The sequence below is a fragment of the Dermacentor andersoni genome, chromosome 10, assembly GCF_023375885.2.
Source record: "Dermacentor andersoni chromosome 10, qqDerAnde1_hic_scaffold, whole genome shotgun sequence".
Classification (NCBI taxonomy): Eukaryota; Metazoa; Arthropoda; class Arachnida; order Ixodida; family Ixodidae; genus Dermacentor; species Dermacentor andersoni.
In genome coordinates, this window is record NC_092823.1 from 27,126,469 (window position 1) to 27,148,875 (window position 22,407).

Consider the following 22,407-nt stretch of genomic DNA (forward strand, 5'->3'; position numbering starts at 1 on the left):
AACATGTTATAGGCAACGAACGACTGGGAGCACCTCTCCAAAGCTATATAAAAATTTGTGTTCAAAACTTTTCACGCAAAGTCCTTTCAAGATCTCACCGTTTCAGAACCCGCCACAATGAAGTCAAAAACGAATGTGAAGATTTCTTTAAAGCTTTGCTTTCCTTCACGTCGTAGAGAGGCGGCAAGAGTTATGCGTTCCTCCTCTGCCATATGTTCAGCCTTTTCTGCTGCTGTCCTAACGAGTGGTAACAGCAACCTGCAAAATATATTCGCCGCTTTGAATCGGGCTTCTCCGCTCACAATTTCAGTTCTGTGCTATTACCTTAGCAGCGAATGTCACATATCACCGGCGCGATAGTCACCCAAATCGGGGTGCTAGAAAAAAATTAAGATAACGTGAATTATTTGACAAATTTGCTAAGTAGATATCATAAGACGTATCCGCCATTAATCAAAGCCATGGCGGTCACATTTATCCCTTCATACACAGACCTCTGAAGTAGGCACCACTTCACTACAAGCCGTAGTTTTTATTGTCGCTGCTGAGGACGCGCAGCCACCAATTCAGATAAATAATACGTGTGATCACCGGCAAGCTTTTTAAAACGCTGGATAGCCTTCATGGCAATTACGATTGTTCTTTCAGGCCAAGTACTATTTGACCATTGAGTGATAATCGGAATAGACTCAGCTCTCAATGAAAACTTAGAAAGTTGCTTCCGCTCTTCCAATCATGCCACATTCTCCAGAATAATTACACTTTTACGAGCATTTGTAGACTACTTAAACTCCTGGCCTTCACTCGCTTGGCCAAAGCTCAAATTCTTTATTTTTCCAAACACTTTTGGAATGGTTTACATAGCTGAAAGCTGTGGTCAGAAGAGTAACTTTTATCGAATTGTCCTCATACTTTACGTGTGCCCAACATTGATTCTGCAAATAATTTCGATGCAAGACCCAGCTAATAATATCTTTCACACAAAAATTGCAGCGCCTTTATATCATTCATCAAGTGGCGATTGCATCTTTTTACATTTCAGCTATGCCTTCGACCGCATCTCTCATAAATTCATATTTACACACTCAGCCTACTGGATCTATTCGGCAGGTTAAGTGGAATCAACATTTCTATTGCCATAGCAATTTAACTCCAGGCACATTTCTGGCGTCGCCCTGAGGTTCCGTGTAAAGTTCAAGAGCTACAATATGGTGGCCGCACCCCGTATGCTGTAAGTGCAAGTGAAAGCAGACGAGGGTGAGCTGGCGACCACAGCTTAATCTCGTGCACGCAACGGAGGGAAGCGGGGAGGAAGCGCGCCGTCTTCGGTTGCGCGCAAGGCTCAGCGTGGAATGTAGGGAGGGGGCGGGGCTGCCCGGGCTGCTATATTTTCAAATCTATCTACGGCCGGGAGAGTGTCTGTACGCGCTGTTGCCGAGGCTTTGTTCGTGTTGATACGAGACGCAGCACGAAGGCCAATTCGCTCGCTGCGGCTACCACACTTCCTCACTCCAGCGTCTTGACAGCAAGTTTCCGCGGTCATCGATTGAGATGTGTTCAAGTTTGCTTGTACGCGAATGATACCACGTTTGTTATTTATTTAGTATGCCTATGACCAGTTTATACGGCCCCTAAATCTAGCATCTTCGTCCACTAATTTGATATCGCAATCTACACTTTGCATTTCGGGCGAAAGTGCGACTTCTTCAACCAATCACGTGCAATATACAACTGCAAGCCGTAATAACTCTTACACTATTGTATTACCCTCTGGTGTACCGATGGGGTAGATCCTTGGACCTCTCGCATTTAATTCGCCTTACCGACATTACTTAAACTAATTTTCTCAACATTCAATGTTTCCTTCCCTCAAAGATGCTATTCGAGCGATATTGCTGGGCCAGGCAACCACGTATGCTCGAAGCGCACTGGAAGTGCTTGGCACCTGAAGGCTAGTCCTTGAAGAACTCAACCATTGTAACGTTGTTGTGAAGGTGACGAACGGAGTAGCAAAACTAAAAAAAATACGGGGAGTTACGTGCCGAAACCACGATTTGATTATGAGGCATGCCGTAATGGCGGGGGGGGGGGGGGGGGGGGGGGCTCCTAAATACTTTGGACCAACTAGCTTTCTTTAACGTGCGCCTAAATCTGAGTATACGCGTGTTTTTGTATTTGGCCCTATAGAAATGTGGCCGCGTCACCGTTAGCAGGTCTTCATGGAGCGAGCGATGTCCGTGGTGAAGCGCGGGCAGTAATGCTTTTCTTGTAACCTCGAGAGAGCATGGGAAAACCCTAGATTCCCTGCCACTGAGTCATCATGAGCAGTGCATTTGGCCACAGTGCTTAATGCACAACCACAAAGTAGTTGGCTCGAACTGGCGGGAAGCCTTTCTTTACGAGGACGTCCTTTTGCCATAAAAGCGAAGGCAATTCGCGCCTAAATACCATTGGGACAAAGTCGCTCTTCCCTTCTATTTACTGATGAAGGCTTGTTAGCTCAGGGAGCGTTCATTGCTGCTCGGTGAAGTCGTCTGAGCTTATTCTTCTCAAAAGGCGTCCTCGTGCTGGTCATCTCAGGCCAGCGGGTCCATGCAAGCGGAAGACAGGCAGTCAACATCAGTGTGCTTTCGTGCGGCCTTGTGATTTCGGGCGATCTCATATTATGCAGTTTTAGTACTGCGTAAGTTGCGTCCGCAACGGCGTTGCGTACGGTAGATCGCTACGTTCTGCAAAGTGCGCATGTGCAGAACGCAACCCGAACGGTACATGATGCGTACGCGGCCGCTGCGTACGGACGCATCCGATTCCTGCGTGCGTACGTGGAGAATCTTGCGTGCTGCTCTCATGGTTTTTGCGTGTTCGGAAGCGCGCGAGACAAAAGAGTTTTTCAAAATGGCGGAATCAAAGATGACTAGCGGAAGGCTGCACTATTAAACGGCCTACGATGTGGCTTTGATGCGTGAAGTGATCGCGTAGAAGCCATTTTTGGATCCCGCACGGTGGAAACGCATAGCAAAATATAAAAAAAATTTCAGAAAGTGTTTAGTGTGCGTTGTTCGCGCAAAAGGTTCGACCTCCTGTTGGCGCTGTTCGTCGCAAATGACCGTGCCAGCATCAGAAAGCGAGTGCTCGGTTTTTATTTTTCTCGATATGATTCGTGTAGTGCACGCGTATCAAATGTACAGTCTTTGAAAGACCTAAATATAGTTCGACGTTGCGTGAACGCGCGTACACGTTACATCACGCTGGGTAGAACAACGGCGCCTATAGTTCGACCGATGGTTCGACGCACTGGGAGGACGTGGCCAATGCGCTCCGACGCGCTCGGCCTCTAACAACGCTCGCCCGCTTACGTACGTAGGCATTTCCCAGTACTAAAAGCCCAGACGTGACACGCCCTCCGATCTTCCGCCAAGCGCTTGCGTGCTGCAAACGTATCGTCATGACGCAGTACTAAAACCGCACTCTTGTAACCTGAGGCTCCACAGTGCCAGGCATCCTCTAGGATACGAAGAATTCAGCAGCCATTTCAACGCGGTATAGTAGCTTACCCCTTTGGAAGGCCAGCCATTAGCGCCAATGGCGGAAATTTGCTGCAGCCCAAATGATGACAAGGCATACCTTTCCCGTCGTAGAACAATAGTATTCCGCTTTCCTCAGCGACCGCCCGGCGTAAGCTATCACACCTTCAAGTTTGCTTTTCCTCAGGACGAGGATGGCGCGGAGACCTACGCTACCCGGTATGACTACTCGGTATTTCGATGTCGGCATCTTCGTCAAAGTGTGCAAGTACTCAGGACGACTGCATGCGTGGTTTAAATTCTTGATATGCTTCGGCCTGCGGCGTTTGCTACTTGAACTCGATATCACATTTAGTTAGACGTGTCAGCGGCTCAGCGATTTGCTAGAAGTCCTTGACAAAAAGTCGGTAGTAGGCGTACATGCCAAGGAATCTGCGCAATGCATTCTTCTGGATCGGCTGCTGGAAATGTGCGATGGCAGCAGTCTTCTGGCGGTCACGGCGTAATCCAGGCTTGCTAGGACGCGCCTTAAGAACAGCAGCTCCTCTTACACAAAGTAAAGCTTTTTGAGTTTCAAAGTGAGTCCGGAATACTTGACTGCCTATAGTATTGTCCCAAGGCGTCTCAACTGGTCGTCGTAACTTGCGGAAAAAACAACGGCGCTTTCTAAGTAGACAAGGCAGGCCTGTAACTTCAAGCCTGACAATAACAGTATCCAGAGCTCCTTGTCACCTATGCTTCATTGTTTGATTTTGTTCAAGAGCGCCTACATTTACCGCCGCGTTCCCACATACACCACCACATCAATACTCGGACAGCGTCGCCTATACGACAGAAGCCGTACTGCGCTTCTTCAGCCGAGCGCGAAATGATCGCCGAACAATTTACAGATATGATACAGAAAAGCGTCATCCAGGAGTCCAATGGTCCGTGGGCGGCTCCAGTTGCATTGGCTAAGAAGAAAGAAGATTGATGACAATTCCGCGTCGACTACAGACACCTAAACGCAGTGACAAAGAAGGATGTGCTTCCTCTCTCACGTATTGATGAGGCCATCGAATGTTTACATCTCGCCTCGTACTTCGCTGTCGATCTGCGTTTAGGCTGCTGACTGAAATCTGTATACTCCCCAGACAAGCAGAACACCGTCATCACAGCGCCGGTAGAAATCATGGAGCCTAACGAAATGCATTTCGGTTAGTGTAATGCTCCGGCGACATTTGAACAATTTAAGGACACAACTCTGCGCGGACGTCGATGGCAAATATGCATGTGTTACGTGGATGAAGCTGCCATTCCCGGCAAGGCATTTCACGAGCACAACCAACGAGTGGAATTTCCCCTCCACTGCATACGCCAAGCTCGACTGATTTCAAACTCCGAAAAGTACCATTTAGGCGTGCATCAAACATTTGTTTTTGTTTTCCTTGTCGACAAAGAAGGCATCCGCCCAAACCTATTATGCGATATTTTGCGATTATGTTAGTACTTTCGTCACTTTATTAAGGACTTTGCACGCCTAGCTCAACCCCTCAGAGCACTACTTCACAAGGACATACCGTTTACATGGAGTACTGAGCCTGAGTCCGTAATCCGTCAACTAAAATTTCTGCTCATCTCAGCTCCAGTTTGGCGCCACTTTGATCCTGGGGCCCCAAATGAGCTTCACACCGGTTGTAGTGGTTTGGGCTGCGGAGCAGTAATTGTAAAGATACATGGCCAACGCTAGCAAGTCATTGCCGACGCAAGGCGTACACTTACCAAGGCTGAGCGCAAGTCATCATCATCATCAGCCTATTTTATGTCCACTGCAGAACGAAGGCTTCTCCCTCCGATCTGCAATTACCCCTGTCCAGCGCCAACCAATTCCAAATAGCGGCTACGAATTTCTTAATGTCTTCACCGCACCTAGTTTTCTGCCGTCCGCGACTGCGTTTCTCTTCCCTTGGCACCCATTCTGTAAGCTTAATGGTCCACCGGTTACCTACCTTACGCATTACGTGCCTTGCCCAGCTCTAGTTCTTTCTCCGAATGTCAATTAGAGTATCGGGCACCCCCTTTTGCTCTCTGATCCACGTCGCTCTCTTCGCATCTCTTATCGTTACGTCTAACATTCTTCGTTTCATTGCTCTTTGCACGGTCCTCAATTTTTTCCGAGCTTCTTCGTAAGACTCAAAGTTTCGGCCCCATATGTCAGCAGCGGCATAATGCGCTCTGTAAACCTTTCTTTTTAAAGATAATGGTAAGCTTCCAGACAGGATCTGACCATGTCTGCCGTGTGCGCTCCAACTCATTTTTGTTCTGTCAATTTTCTTCTCATGATCAGCGTCCTCTGTGAGTGATTGACCCAACTAAACTTACTCCTTCACACACACTCTAGAGGCTCACCAGCGATTCTGAGCTCTTGTTCCCATGCCCGGCTACTGATATTTTTGTCTTCTGTATAATAATCTTCAACCCTACTCTTATACTATCTCTTGTTAAGGCCTTTATTCATTTATTGTAAGTCGTCCCCAGTGTTCTTGAACAGGACAATGTCTTCTGCAAATCGAAGGCTGCTGAGATATTCGCCGTTGATCTTCGCTGCTAAGGCTTCCTAGTTTAATAGCTTCAATATTTCTTCCAAGCACGCAGTCAATAGCATTAGAGAGATTGTGTCCCCTTGTCTGACCCCTTCGTTTACCGTAAATTAATTGGAATGCCTCGTGGTATCCTTCGCCAGCTACAACTTTCAACTACACTTGTACTTCACGATGAAGGTAGACCACCATTCTCTTTGCTGGTTGATTGTGTTACGCGATCCATCTAGCCGATTAGCTGAGTGGTCATTACGCCTTCAAGAATACGACTTTTCTATCACATACATAAGTAGCAGCTGTCACACCGATGCTCAGTGTTTATGTCGCCTTCCGTCAGCAAACATGCGATATACGGACAATGACTTGGATCACTTCACCCTTACCCTCTCGGAACAGTTTCCTGATATTACCGTCTTCAAGCGTGAGCACCGGCCTAACCCTTCCATTAGACCTATTGCTGACGCCGTTCGGTCATCAGCACGGGGCTCACCTTTAATGATTGGTGACAGTTTCCGGTGTAAGACGAATAATTCTGCCGACAGTGATCTACTTCTCCTCGTGGTTCCCCAGACAGTGAGGCTTATGATCCTTCAGGCCGTACGCAATGACATCACGTCGGGCCACCTTTGCCCTGCTCGGACGCTCCACCGAAAGTGCCAGCCTTTCTATTTGCCCAAGCTCTGGAAGACGGCGAAGCAGTACGTTTCTAGCTGTGCAATTTTCCAAGGTCATAAGCAGTTAACGACGCCTTCTGTGGGTACCGTACATCCAGTTAAGCAGCTGACCTTGCCATTTGAAAAAGTTGGTTTCGACTTGTTGGGTCCCTTCTTCAAGTCTACCACCAGACGTAGCTTGATTATTGTGTTTGTGGACTACATGACCCGGTATACTGGCACGGCGGCATTTGCTTAGGCTACAGCAGCTGACGTTTCGCCTTTCCTGCTTTACTCCGTGATTCTCCTTCACGGCGCTCCACGCAATGTAATTAGTGATCGTGGACGACTATTTACTGCGGACTTCGTTGAAATACCACGTCTTCTAATTGTGAATACCGGCACCCGACTTCTTACCACGCGCAACCAAACGGCCTCTCTGAGCGCACGAATCGTACCGTGACCAACATGCTTGCCATGTATGTCTCCACAAATCACAAGAAAATTGCATTGTATTTTACCATTTCTGCGCTTACAATACTGCCAAGCATATAGTCGCCGGTCATGCGCTCTTCTTTCTCTGTACGCTCGGAGCCCTCAAAGCTGCATCGGCACCATCCTTCCCTGGTCTCCACATGCTGACTCCGCAATAGGCCAGACTTTATGTCGTGCCGAAGCCCGTCAACTGGCCCGCATATGGACAATCTACTCTCAAGGTCGTGCCAAGCCTCGTCATGACGCTCAGCATATGCTCGTCACATTTGCTCCTGGGGGCTTTTTTTTAGCTTTGGAAACCTGTACAGAAAAAGGGGCTGTACGCAAAATTTACACCTGTACGCAAAATTTCTGTCGCGGTACACCGGCCCATACGCAATACTGAAATGCTTGAGGGACGTGACATATGCCATCGCAAGGGTAACTTCGCACAACTGAGGGTCACGTAAAGCACAAGTCATGTACATCGCCCGACTCAAACTTCACCATCTTGCTATGTAACTCACTCGGAGAGCTTCGTCGGCCCCCAGAGAAACTATCACGCTGCACGACACGGCCAAAGGAAGAGAAATTTGAGTGTGAGCGAGGAGCTGGTCGCTACCTGTTACTCTCGCATGACCGTCCTGGCCCTTGCCCTACTGTAACCATCAATCATCTTGTAAATCCACCCATCCCATCCGCTACAATATTTCGCTAATATTTGCACAGTTCTACGCTTCACCACTAAGTAATCCTTACACCTCAGGGTCTCTCCCGTCCCACCGAGCAGCGTCATAAGATGGCATCGAATCTTGTTACAGTCAGAGATTTTAACCATCTGTTTCAGCCCGCACATCCTAAGGCTGATAGCACCCTTCCGAAGACACCGAAATTGTTAATGATAGCTATTTTTTTTTTCGTCACATGTAACTAGCACTGTAACTACGCGAAATTTTGTCTTCCGAATGCTTACAATTTACACATTGTATTTTTTTGTACTTGGTGACTTAGCACAGCTAATATTCTTTACTTAGGAGCCTTTATTGCCATACAGAGTTATTATTTAAGCTTTTCCTGTTATCTCGCAGTACTGCAGCCACTAACCTCTACAATGCCGCGGGGCCTTCACAATAACATATATATTTCACTGACTGACAAGAGACACGTGATTGCTCTTGTTTTGCATAGCATAGTGCAGTAATGCCACTACGAGTGAACAACTTTCTTCTGTCTACTAATGAAAATAATAGGCACAAGTACACGCAAAGGAATACCTGATGGCTTCGTGCCCGCGGCGATGGAACCGTCTCCACATGGGCGTCGGGAAGTAGAGGTAATAAGGAAAGCTTGTAGTCACCGTATTCAGTATGAAGAACATGTCTTCCGTAATGTTGAACATTTTTGCTGGCATCGAGTGGGGATCGAGGTTAGGTTCCAACACTCCGATTCTCTCGTCAACAGTCAGAAACATCGTAGCTGCAATAAAAGAGAGCAAATAAATATATATATCGCTGCATTCCTCAATATTAAGGACTCACAGATTTGTGCACGAACCAGTAGCGCGAGCTAGTAGCCGAAGGCCCTCAGATAGCTACTCCCATTAATAAAGGAGTATCCACGAGGGCGTATATTAATGGCTAAGAACATATTTCGGTAGTGCTTCTTGGTTCATTGAGTATTACCTCGAAAATATAACCACTAAACCACTAACCCGCACATCTTTATCGGCCGAATAAATGCTGTACAGTATATATATATATATATATATATATATATATATATATATATATATATATATATATATATATATATATATATAGAGTGTGAGCCAAAACTGGCTGGTTCATCGTCGTCTTCATCTGTATACACCCATCTTCATCATCATCGCTTTTTCTGGTTGGAACTGGCTGACTTTTTCGCGCGGTTGGGTTGCAGTACCAGGCGTCGTCTCAGAAGGGCTGGGGCATGCGTTGATTCCTCCGTCCTTGTGTGCTCTACCGGTCACCCCTGTACCTCCGATCTGGTCGCAGCTTGTGCTCGCCATCAAGAGTCATCGCACAAACGGACACTTCCACTCTTGCACCCATCCCAACTCAACCAAGCTGGTTGAGTTGAGGTAATTCCGACTGCCTCTCACTTTGAAGGTGACTGCAGGTTGTCCACCTGGGGCGACAAGATACCTTTATTACATGGGAATGATGTTGGCTGACATTTGCGTGCACTAACAAGTTTTTGGTGTTGCGATACGTAACCTTTGGTACAACGGCAAGGCTTTTCTCAGACGCCCGCAACTTGATAATATAGGGTGGTATTTTGGTAGGATGGTTATGTTTAGGAAAGCATTAGGATATTTTTGAATAAAAGACTGTTATTTTATCAGATTCCGGTGTAGGCTTTTCCTTAGGTAATTCCGACTGCCTCACTAATCTTCGTGCGACATCATAAGCTCTGTCGAGATGAACTTGTGGATAGTTTCTTTCTGCTAACGGTATTTTAACATCATTTGCGTTGTGGATATAATCGTTATTTTCGCTGCAGATTCTTCTTATCCGTTTCACTTGTCCGACAAAAATTCGTTCCATGCGTTGTTGTGGGTGACGACTCTCGTAGTGTAAACATTGCTGGCTATGGCCCTCCGCCCCCTCGTTCTTCTTCTTGCGGCTAGCTTGTGGAAATGGAGGAAAGGGCTAGATTCGTTGTCGCGTGTGCTATCCATAGTGCGTGGTAGACATTTTTCTTTGGTTCTGGAAAAACTCTGCGACCAAACATCTTCAGGTGGCGTTTTCTTAGGCTTTAATTTCTTTCCAAGCCCTGCACCAATGTCTGTCTGTGTGTCTGTCTGCTTATTACTGTAGGTAGCTGTTTCCGTGAAAGCTTTGCGGATGGTTGTGGGCTTCCGTATAAGCGGGTGTTGTTCAGGTGGTCATCGCCCGCGACACTGCAAACAAGGAATTTTTGTCGGACAAACGAAACGAATAAGAATCTGCAGTGAATACAATGTTTATATCCGCCACGTAAATGACCTTAAGACAATGCTAGCTTACAGTCAAATTTACGTTCTGAATAAGAATGAAAATATAGATCATACCTTATCTATAGCTGCAAGACATTGCAACCAATAGGTATACCCGTTTCAAAGGGATCTATATAATCAATTCGCTATGCTAAATTTCAAGCTATAGGTCGCAACACCTAATTTGGTTGCCTAGAGGTTCTTTCGTTCCCTTTTTTTCTATTATTTAATTATTTATTCCATTTCACTAATTTTTTCCACGACCACCGTTTTCTTCTACTCCTTTTGTCATGTCTGTCAGAGAGACGGTAGCCCACGACCTCCAGCAAAACAGGTAATAGGGGGTTACCATGCACACGGCCATTGACATGCCGGCTGACACACAGCCGTGTCACCGGCCTTGAGAACAGCGCTCCCTTATTTTCATTTCTGCACCACCACCGCTTATATATCTTTGCTCGTTGCCGCACCCAACCGCATTACCTCCTCTCCCCTTTAGAAGAGCCACACCTATATAGAGTATGCCGAGGAAAGCATATATCGCCTCAAAAATGTTTACATGTCGAAACGTTGGCTCTCTCCTTTACCTTGTTCTTGTTTTGCTCATCGCCTTGACTTTCCACCTGCTGCCCTCCCCTTATAATGCCTAATTTTCCGTGATATATATATACATATACATATATATATATATATATATATATATATATATATATATATATATAGAGAGAGAGAGAGAGAGAGAGAGAGAGAGAGAGAGAGAGACAGATAGATAGATAGATAGATAGATAGATAGATAGATAGATAGATAGATAGATAGATAGATAGATAGATAGATAGATAGATAGATATTATAATACCGAGACCGACAAAGCTGTCCAGAACGTTTTATTCCAAAACAGGCAACGCCCCAGCTCATGCGCGAAGAAGTAGAACAGGGAAGATAATCATGGCGATGTACAACTGAAAACGACGAAGTACTTTAATAGTGCTTACACTAACTTTGTGCCACGGCCACTCAGGACGACAACAAGAACAACTTCCCCCGTCATGGAAGCGAAGAGCCTGGCGGCAGATTAGAGATTATGTAAACGCGAAGACAAGGACTTCATTTGCGGGACGTGAATCATTCTGGCATTCCGGCGGCGCTGGTCAGTGATGGAGTGTACTGGGTGGACGAGAATAGTTCACTGCAGATGTTTGCTGCACAACGGTGTATGAGCCAATGTAGCGTTGAAGGAACTTCTCACAGAGGCCTGAAGTGCGAACTGGAGTCCAAAGCAGGACTTGGTCGGCAGAGTGAAAACGGAAGTCACAGCGTTTGTTTTGCAGGGCTATTTGACGGTAATATACAACGCGGGCTGCAATATCTTCTGCAAGGGACGCGTTAGGCGTAGAAAGGTGCTAAAGAGCATTGTCTGTGGAATATGGTGCAAGAAGTTTGTCCATACACAAGGAAAAAAGGGCTGTAGTCGGCAGTCCATTGAATAGCAGTATTATATGCGAATGTCACAAAAGGAAGAATTTTATCCCAGGCAGTGTGGTCAGAACAGATGTACACGAAAATCATGTCAGACAGCGTACGGTGGAAGCGCTCAGTAAGGCCTTTGGTTTGCGGATGATAGGTTGAAGTAGATTTGTGGATGTTATCAGTGGCCCGAAGAACTTCCTCGAGCACTTGGGAAATAAACGCCTTGCCACGGTTACTGAGATGAACGCGAGGAGCCCCGTGGCACAAGACGATGGAGCGCAAGAAAAAGCCGGCGACCGCAGAAGCGGTACCGGATCGCAGAGGGGCAGTCTAGGCATATCTTGTCAAATGGTCGACCGAAGTGACATTCCAAAGATGACCGGAGGGTGTCAAAGGCAAGGGACCGTATCAGTCAATACCAACAAATTCAAAAGGTGCGTCCGGGCAAGGGAGAGGTTGTAGTAATACAGCAGGAGGGGATGTCGAGCGTTTACGGTGCTGACATGCGGAAGTAATGTCTTGGACAGAAGCCGGAGTCTGATTTATTAAGGCGTTGAAGGCGACAGACCCAATGCCTTTTAACATGTGTCCAACGCGTTGGGCTTCCGTCATGCTAAGGTTCGCACGGCAGCACAAAGCCAAGACATCCTCTATGTGTGAGGTGTAAGAATCTTGTGGAAGTTGGATGCGCGTGCCCAGCTTCTGTTTGGCGACTTTTGCACGGCCTGATGTGGAAGCGAAGATTTGTCGCGGCTTGGAGGTCAACGTGGACAAATCTGCGATGTCAGATCCCTGGTTGAAATACCACGTCTTTGCAACACCAGTCAAGTAGAATGCGACGTGCCTTAATTCCTGGGTGTCGTTCCATTTATTGCAAGAACTCGCGAGAACTTGCAAGAACACATTCATGAAGAAACACACATGGCATTATAGGGATTGTTCATGCATATTTCTACGAAACGTACTAAAAGCTGTCTTGAGGTGCTGCACTTACATTCTAAAGCCCAACTTCTCATCAGCACGTGGCAGTCTTCCACTTCTTGCTTTTCATCCCGCGCCGAGGCAATCAGAGAAATTGTGTCGTCGGCAACGTCAGCAACGCCTTTGGCGTATCCTTGCAGCGCACGCGGTGCAGAAACGCTGGTGTGTGTCTGAGACCGAATTCGCCGCCACTCGTCACCTTGGCTGCGGAAAATTGCGAGGAAAGTGTTGCAATTAAATGTTCAATTTTACAGAAGCACGTGATGCAATTCTTTTTTATTAAGGGCTTTTACGTGCAAAAACTACGATCTAAGTATGACGCCCGCCGTAGTGGGGGACTCCGGGAAATTCGGACCACCTGGGTTTCCTTAACGTGCAGCTAAATCTAAGTAAAAGGGTGTTTTCGCACTTCTCCCCCATCAAAATGATAATTCCCGCCGTGGCCGGGATTGGATCCGGCCACTTCGTGCTTAGCAGCCCAACATCATAGCCACTAAGCATACACGGCAGCTGCACGTGAACCAAACTAAAACATACTTTAGTTGAATGAATACCGACGATGGTGATATCCTTTCGTGTAGATTGTTAAGCCTTTATTTTGCCGATACAAACAAGTGAAAGCAATTTATTTATTTATTTATTTATTTATTTATTTATTTGTACATAATACCTCAAGGTCCTAATAAGGAAGACAGTACATGAGGCATGCGCATAAAGAAAATGGCGGCTCAGGTTAGTTGGCGCGACTTGAACGATGATCTGCAATAGCAGTTTAGAAAAGTGAAATGTAGGTGGGAGGGTCACGTTTATACAAAAATATTCCTGACAATGCAGCGCAGCGTGGGCATCGGCGTTATGCCAAGAAGGTACATGGCCATTCAGTATCGTTCTGCAAAGCGTGAACATGTTTGCGTAAAGCACGCGGTTGCGTTTGACGAGAGCTTACGTACGAAGACAGCACCAAGGTGATGCGACGGCTACCACCTGGGCCACTCGCGAAGGACTTACGGCGCCATACATCATCTCAAACCACTAGTTGCTGCAAAGAACGGACAGGAAAAAGAGGGCCGACCTTTGAAGTGTGACAAGGTGTTTGAATGCACATGATGTCACTACGAAATAATAGTGGAAATAGTCGCTATTCAAGATAGGTGAAGTATACGCAGCATACGTGAAACTTGTTGCAATTCGACGGGATACATGCGTACACCCGAGTGGTAATATATAAGGTTACTATCGCATTCTATTCGTGTGTGTGTGGCTGAACGCAAAATATAGCGCACGCGCTTTCACTTTTACAAGAAAATTGTTCCTAGGCGACATGACGCAGGAACGAATTGTCTCATAGCACTAATGGTTTTGTAGTGCTATCTGACGTTGCTTTATGCTCAGGTCTGTGGATGTTGGCCTCTTGTGTTAGTACGTGTCGCTTAAATTCCACATTCTTGCTTGTATTTCTTTTATTTGAGAGACCAAAGAAAGAAAATAAACCGGAACTGGCCCTTATGCCTACCTGCTTAGTGCTGAACAATTATCCTTCGCAAGTATAAATAAGCCTCACCTCACCGTCCCATGTGATTTCCCCACTTATTACCTACAGCAATTTCAGCTCCTAACTACTCGAAACGTTCCAAAATTCTTCATGATTTTGAGTGGAAACCCCTCGGCACACTTCCTTAACCGAGAGAATTGAAGGGCTACTTTAAGGACTTCTGGATACTTTTGGAGAACGCCGTGGGACACCACGGCAACCGAAACTGTAGATTTTACGCTGGATAACACCTAAGCGCCAGTCGCGTTATTCCGTGCATCAGTCAATTTAATTTGAATGCCGTAGAGCACATCATGGGCCTGATTTTTAGGTTCGGGCCCACCCTGGGCCCCCCTTATGAAGCCGGAGCCTCGCCCCGACCTGTGGTTCCGAGCCAGGACCCACCTTCGGTGCTTGTTACTAAGCCCGGGCCTGGCACGGGTTCGGACGTTCATTACTAAGTTTCGCTAGTGCCCGCGTGAAAATGATGAGGCGCGGCCTGCCAGCAGAGAAAAAATATATCGTTTACTTGCAGATTGTACCGTATGTGTTAGCCTCACCTTCTCCAGGTCTTATCAGCGGCAGTGTATAAACTGTAAGAGAGCTTAATGTTTCTCGCACAGGAACGTCCGTCATCTGTCGCATTGCCCGTGCTGTCATTCTTCCGCTGGTGTGCATCCATTCAAATTGATCGTATGATTTGGTCCTATAAGGTTATCTAGCATGCGAATATTATATGTATATATCTATATATAACTATATATATATATATATATATATATATATATATATATATATATATATTCATAAGATATACCATACGCGCCCTCTTTGCGCGCGTCACTTTAGCTTCGCCCACACTGCCTGGAACCACACAATATAGATGTTCGCTTGTGCTGTAGAGCCCGACTTAGGCCCTTTATTGAACGGGCCGTTGTCCAGCCCGGGCTAGTAGGTTCAGCCCCAGCACGGCTGGCCCGTGGCCCTGGCTTGGACGGACCCGGCAAGGCTCTAGAACATTGTACAAGTTGTTGCCACTACCAGTCGTTTTAATTCAAGCGAAATTTAATGAAATACAATAACCCCTTCATTTAATCCAAAGGCTAACCAATTTGATTCGAGGACCAGTGAATTTAACCCAAGCGCAACATCGGTGAAGAACCTGGAAATTTAGTTGCAAGTGAAATGTTAACAATATAATATGGGTTCAGACATTTCCTTCAAAACCAACACGCGTATAAATTGTTTATGACGGCGGTGGACGTTTTAGGGCGCAGCTCTAGGCGATGGTGACTGCGTTGGGCGTCAGCGTGCCCCGCCAACTTAGCTAAAGGAACATGGAGCGCAGCGGGCCAAGAAAGAAGGCGACAGGGGTGACAGTGCGACGAGGTAAGCGGAAGAGGAGGAGGGTACAGCGAAAGCATGAGGCAGAATTCGCAGCCTGAGAGTATGGCGAAAGGGTGAGGAGAAAAGCAGGAGACTGCGGTGGCGAAGAGAGCGCGAGGAGCAAAGCGGTAGAAGCCACCTTGAAGCATCACCAGTTGGCGCTCACATCCGCGCGGCAGCAGCGGTGCCGGCCCTCATGGGTCATGAAAGAAAACAAGAAAGCTCGCCTTCGCGCGCAGCCTTCACCTCGTGTTTTCCAGTAAAAATTACGGCTGCATATGCTGCTGTTTCCGCGAGGCTGCCAATGTATGGCCGATCCATATATAGCACCGCCCGTCGCTGCTCAGCCATTCGGTGCGCTAATCGGTGTGATACCTGAATATATCGCGAAATAAGAACACCTAAAGAGCTGCATTTTGCATTATGGACTATCGTAATCGTCGGAGAATGTCGATGAATCGTCGGTGAAGCCAATGTGTGCTGCATATTATCGCTCCGCGCAAGGCGCGCCTTTCTCTACCTGAAGGGTTTTGAAAGTTCTCGCTCCTTCTATCCGTTGTTTGTTGTCACCGAGCCAGGGGTAATCTATGCAGGACATAAATTGTGCATTAATTTTTCAAACGCAGGTAGGCACTAGCGAGTACCCCGTACAAAAAAAATTATTGAGAAGGCATTGAAATATTGTTGGTCAATGTTGAGTTTTTTATTGAGGAATTATTGAGAGTATGTTGGAGAATTGTTGGGTTGAGTGTTGAGCACTCTTGAATATTGGCCACTGAAATCGAATTGAAACACCATTGGGTACCTCAATGTTGAATAATTGTTAAGTTACCATTGAAAGTCCATTGTGCTTAGACGGCCCGTTGTGTTCGTTTTGTTGAATGGTTGTTGAGTTACCATTGATTCTGCGTTGAACTAACGTTGTGGTAGTTCTGTTGACCTGTTGTTGAGTTATTATTGTCACAGCATTGAAAAGCATATTGTTGCACACTTGAGATGCCATTGAGATTTCAGAAGTCGCCATTGAAATATGATTGACGTTTCGTTGGGCTAGTGTATTTTTATTCACATATTGAAATTGCTTCGCTGTTCACACTTGCATGCCCCGGTGCCTGCTCGTAACTTTCCCAAACACAAACAAAATCAAAGGAGAGACTGATCAACTTGAAGTACCTTTATTTACACTAAAGATGCGTGCACGTGAAACATTATTACAGTACATAAGGCACCACTACATCGAACCTGGAGACGTAGGCTAGTACCTACAGCACTCTAGCAGTGTAAATACATCTGAAAAAAACCTATACATATGAATCCAATCAAAACGATCATTGTGCTCTTCACTTTTGACTTATGTTTATGACTAGAAGGCAAAGCGACTCAAAAGCCAGGCCTTAACCATACCCTTGTAACAACCAACTTTGAACACATGAACACTTGGAGCTGCTTGCATGTGAATACACAAAAGACATCTGAATATGTTACATTGAAATGTTGCGCACACTAACACATCACAGGAAGAGCTATGGCTGACTGTGAGAAGGCAAAATAACCAACTTGAAACAAATGACTTCACGTAAATATATACAACCTTTAGCACACGTCTTTCACCACAATTAAAATTTAATGAAGTACCAAAGTAGACTTGCCTGAGCTTTGTCTTCGAGATATATATATTTTCATGTTGCCCAATTATTTTATAAAATAACATCACTTAACTTAGCTATTATTTGACGAGACATAATTTAGAAAGTTGTCGGGCATGATGAACACCTGAATCGTGTTTCTGACAAGCCAGGATCGCTTTCTTCAGAAATAAACTTGTAAAGCTTTTGTGTAATGAAAGCAGCTTATCTCCCTGGCACAAGTCAAGAACAAGCAGTACACCATTTGATTATGTTAATGTGGGGTACAGAAGAGTTCCTTAGTGGCATTTCCTCAATTTAGTGAGCTCATTTTCAGGTAATCTTTCTGGATCTGCACAAAGCTAATTAAAGCACTTTTTGGGGCCTTTTTTTCCTATACCCAGCAACTAAGTGCTACCTCAGTCAATAAAGAGGTAAGGAAAGGCTAATACCTTGAACGATAAGAGAAAAAATAATTATTTAGCACAGAAAATTGGTAGTAACACATGGCTAACACAATTCCAAACAGCCAAATAAATGCTCACCTGCACTTTCAGTATCAAGCACCCCAGAAATAGTCATAAAGTATGAGAAAAGGTTCCAATGACTCGACAGCCAGATTGCTGAGACAGTGAAAAACGCCAATAAATGCATATACGAAACACCAATTACCTCAATTTCGCAGATAAAATGTTATTAAAATAGCACCAGAATTTTGCTGCATAAAATACATAAAGGTGGCATAAAAATTGGGACAAAGCAGTAACTGAAAGAGGGAGCTACAGCACCCATGTTGAAAAAGATTACAAGGAAAATGATATATATGCATATTTAAGTTTACAATTTTCGCTCCAACACATAGAAAAAGAACGCACGCACTTAGAGCATAAAAAAGTTCATGTGCCTGGAGAATGCAGCGCAGTGCAAAGAAGCGTCATGAGAACCGAAAAGTAGATCTTACTACGAATGCTTGCAACCTACAATCAGGCATGTGCCATGTCATGCCTTGAATGGATGAAATTCATAAATCTTACACACAAAGGAAGTTACCATCACTCTTATTGGCTTCCTCAGGGGACTCCTTGAAATTGAACTAGAAAAATGTACTCCGTGTCAAAAACATTGAGAAGATAAGACCCTATAGCATTCTTCCTGAAATAAACTGCGCAAATAACTTCATGTATCAATTCTATGGACACTTCGCCAATTCGGTGTACATTTATATTTCACAACCACCCAAACAGAGACGAGAAGGATGAATTAAGGTAGGAACACGCATGAACGCTGACTCAAGTAGAAGTTTATTCGTGAAGACGAAGATTTTAAACACACTGGCCAACTTCACAAAGAAAAAGCCATGGATGCGCAGCATACACAGCCCGGCACAACAAAAAAGGACCTAAATACGTCCTGTAGAATAAACATGTGCGTCAAAAACTAACAAAAACATGAAAACTGAAAGGTTTCTCCTGTAAGTGATATTAACGAGAAGTACTGCAGCAACTCTTTCCCACTAATGGTCACAGAAATATTGCTTATGAATATTTCTTCGTGATCAATAAATAATGCTTCCATAAGTCCTCTTGTGTTCTGGTCTTTGTGATGAAACAATCGTTCTTTCTGCTCTATACCGCAACACCAGAGGAGTTCCAGAAGCAATATTTATTGATCACAAACGAAACAATTGCATAACCAAGTTATCTGTTGCCCTTAGTGGGAAAAAGTTGTTCTCAAAAGGGTATTTCCCGTTGGGTAGTATCACTTATCGGACAAATCTTTCGCTTTTTCAATAGATTTGACCGATAGTTCTCGTTTTTCACGCACGTTTATTCTACATGACATCGCTTCATATTTTTTTCTTGTCGCACGTGGCTGTTTCTGCCACGCATGCACGGATTTTTACCTTTGCCAAGTTGACGAGTGTGTTTAATACCTTTGTCATCAAAAGCAAACTTTTAGTAGAGCTTGCGCTCGTGTGTGCTCCTACTTATTTCGTCGTCCGCCTCTGTTCGTGCTGCTGTTTACAGTACCCACGTATCACTTGGTTAGGCTGGTAAACATTCTCACAAACAAAAGTAAATGCCTCCCCTCAAAAGGTAGCCCATCCTTTACTACTAAACGCCAGAGCAAATCGAAAGTAAGCCTTCACAGCGTCCATGCGGCAGCTAGTACACCACAGAGCAACACAAAAGATAGTTGAAAATCCCACTTCATGGAGAGTGGCAACAGAGATGCGAGCTTGCTAGTGAATCAGCCACATATCAACGGGTGTCTCTTGCACGACGCCAAGGTGCTTTTGGCGTAGAACACTTTAGCATCTGGGAATTTACTGCATACGTAACCTGTGAGAAGGGAATGTGGACAGAAAATGATATTGCGCGGATTAAGAATCTGCCACACACTGCACATAACTACGCACGAAATAGAACTACACACTATACTGGCAAGTAAAAATTTGCGACTCTTTACGAGTGCCGTCGAGAAAAGGAAGGAATGGGTTGCTACGGTAAATGTTAGCTAAAACACGCACAGCGATGTTTCACAGTGGGGAAAATAATCCCGGCTCTCTCGCAGAACCAAAGACCACGCGACAGTGCATAGCCCATACCAAACAGATATCGAATCTTTGGGCAGAAGTCCAGTAGAAGGAATGACCTAAACATACGCCGAGAGCGATGCGAGCGTGAGCGTGCCTGTACGAGTGAAAACATGTACCGCTTCTTTGAAGCTAGGCGCTCCGGCGTGGCTCCGATCATCCCGCGCGATTTGTGTGCAGAACGTCGCGTACACGCCCTTGCGCGTTTTGCGCGGTAGCGTCCGCGCAGTGAGCTAGCTTCATGCACGCGTCATTATTCTTCACCGCGCAAACGGTGCTCGAGTGCGACGCTTAGCTCGAGGCGACAACGCGCCGATTGGCGCTCCTTTCGCTTCTGGAAACAACGCACATTCGGATCGGTCCAACTCAAAGCGGCAGCAGAGAACGGTGGCATGTTTCGGTTATCGCTTATTAAAATTGTACAGTACGCCTTCAACGGAAACGCGCCGCGCTAGGTAAAGATGCTTACTGCGGTAGTTTTGGCGGTGATAGGCGATAAGGAGAACCCGTCGGCGTCTGTGTTCTTTGGCGACGTCGTCACCATACCTCTGTTCATTTGCGCTGTGTATCCGTGTGCAGTCACCGCGCGGAAGCTGCGACTTATCGGTTGGCCGTTCTCCGCAAATCCCAGAGAGGCGAAATATATTTCGCGGTGCGCCGCATCATTAGCCGCAACCTAAATCGAGGCGCGCTAACCGCTACGGCACAAAAGGTGATCACACTAACCGTATGGTATACGATGAGCCACTACGGAAAAAAAAATAATTGTCATGTTCCACGTGCCAAACCAACGATCTGATTGAGGCACGTCGTAGTTGGGGACTCCGTATTAATTTTGACTTCCTGGAAATTTTTACGTGCATACAATGCACAATGCACGAGCGTTTTTGCATTCCGCTCCTTTGGAATGCGGCCGCTGCAGGGATCGTATCCACGACCTCGAGCCCCAAATTGCCACGGAGGCCGCCATAGTTACGAAATGCGTAAGCGTGAAGTGCAACACTGCCTTCCGGTACGAGTGTGGTACAAGCGTAGCACAGCTGCACACCTGCTGCACGATTATTTGTCGCGGTTCTCCTAAACTCGTAGTGCCTGCCTAAATACCTTGAAAGGCAGCGCGCCTCTCACGTAACGGAACGCGATAACAAGCGCTTAGACGGCATACGTGAGCCCCCATGAAAGATGACGTGGCCACTGTAGAAAATTATCACTGCGCAGAGAAGCCGATCCTTATGTTCCAATTGTGTTCTCTCATACAAATGAAGGAAACGTTATTAGACAGGAACAAATGAAGCAATGCAATTTTACGCACATGGGGCGCCGCTGCCTCTTCGCCTACGATTGTTTCAAACGAAGTGACGGCGGCAGCGAGAGTTAGTATCGCGCGCATTTGCTCCGGGGCATGCGGTTTGCTTCAAGAAAGTGAACGGTGTGCTTAACATGTCACGCTCGTCAATGTCAAAATAGAAAAGAAGGCTACGTGCCCAAGAAAACGAGATTACTTACCTATCTTCAGAAGTGCGGCTGCGACTGTTTCGGGGTGCCTTCTCTCCAAGAGGCATCATGGCCTCTGCCGCGCAACTCATCAAAACCGTCAGGCTCGCACATCAATAGAAGACTAGTTGTTGGGTGAGCCAACCACTTCACCGGATAAACGTCCCACTTATCGTCGTTAAAGCATTTCACTAAAATGTGCGTCATGATGTCCGAAAAGAAAATACTTTCATCAAGAAGCATGAGGCGTGAACCACCGCACAACTGCAACCGAATAACTGAGTCCGAGAGCCGTTCACAGCTTCACATGGCTTCACTATCGTATTCAGTTATAAAAACCTTTCAAACACAAAATAACGGCACTTAAGAACCACTAATTGATTAGCAATAATTTTTCATCAACTAACCTTCATAAATTTTTAAGAACTACCTAATTTATAGCGTAAACAATAAATACTACGACCAAAAAATGCGACTACGAAACTAGCGGTAACCATGTGTACTGTTGCAAAAGTGTGCGCAAAACAAAGCTCGGTTGCGCCCGTTTGCGCGCACATATACACACCCGAACCTACCTTAACGTTTGTCGCGCCACCTATAAATAAGCATTACTACTAGTTTTGCTATTTTTACAAAAATCAAACTTCTAAAATAGTTTGCAGGATCTTTGCAGATGACCAGGTGACAAGTAAGGTACAATAAGAGTCCGTTACCTGTATTTCTTTCATTTCCCTGTGGTGTTCTTAACTGATCATACGAGACCTGCAGGCTTGGAAGATGAGAAGACGACAGTTCGGCGAGGCTCAAATAAATCGCGTGCTTCTTGCAAGGCGAGCAACGGGAGCAGCCGCAGATACAGCGATTAGCTGTGATACTGTCGCGGCTGTTGCTGAATCTAAAGCTCTTTGAAGTCAATGGTTATAGCGGCTGCGCGCTGCGATCTCAAAGCGCGTTCATTCTTTGATCTCTAGTACCACGGACATTGGACAAAAAACTATATTTGCTTTACGGACAGAGGGTACGTCGCAGGAAATTCGAAGACCTCACCGTGTATGTTTGTAGCGTGTGCGCGCTTGCATCCTA

General features: G+C 45.8%; 1 protein-coding gene across 1 annotated transcript in view; it reads right to left on the reverse strand.

The window, feature by feature from the left end:
* LOC126519088 (probable cytochrome P450 301a1, mitochondrial) overlaps positions 1–8,712 on the reverse strand; it is a 29,311-nt gene extending 20,599 nt beyond the window's left edge. The window contains exons 1-2 of the mRNA XM_055065284.2: positions 8,505–8,712; positions 99–258 (exon numbers count right to left, since the gene is read on the reverse strand). Of these exons, the coding sequence (XP_054921259.1) occupies positions 99–258; positions 8,505–8,701 (357 nt within the window). The 5' untranslated portion in view covers positions 8,702–8,712. The remainder of the gene's footprint in view (positions 1–98; positions 259–8,504) is intronic.
* Between the last annotated feature and the right edge of the window lie 13,695 nt (positions 8,713–22,407).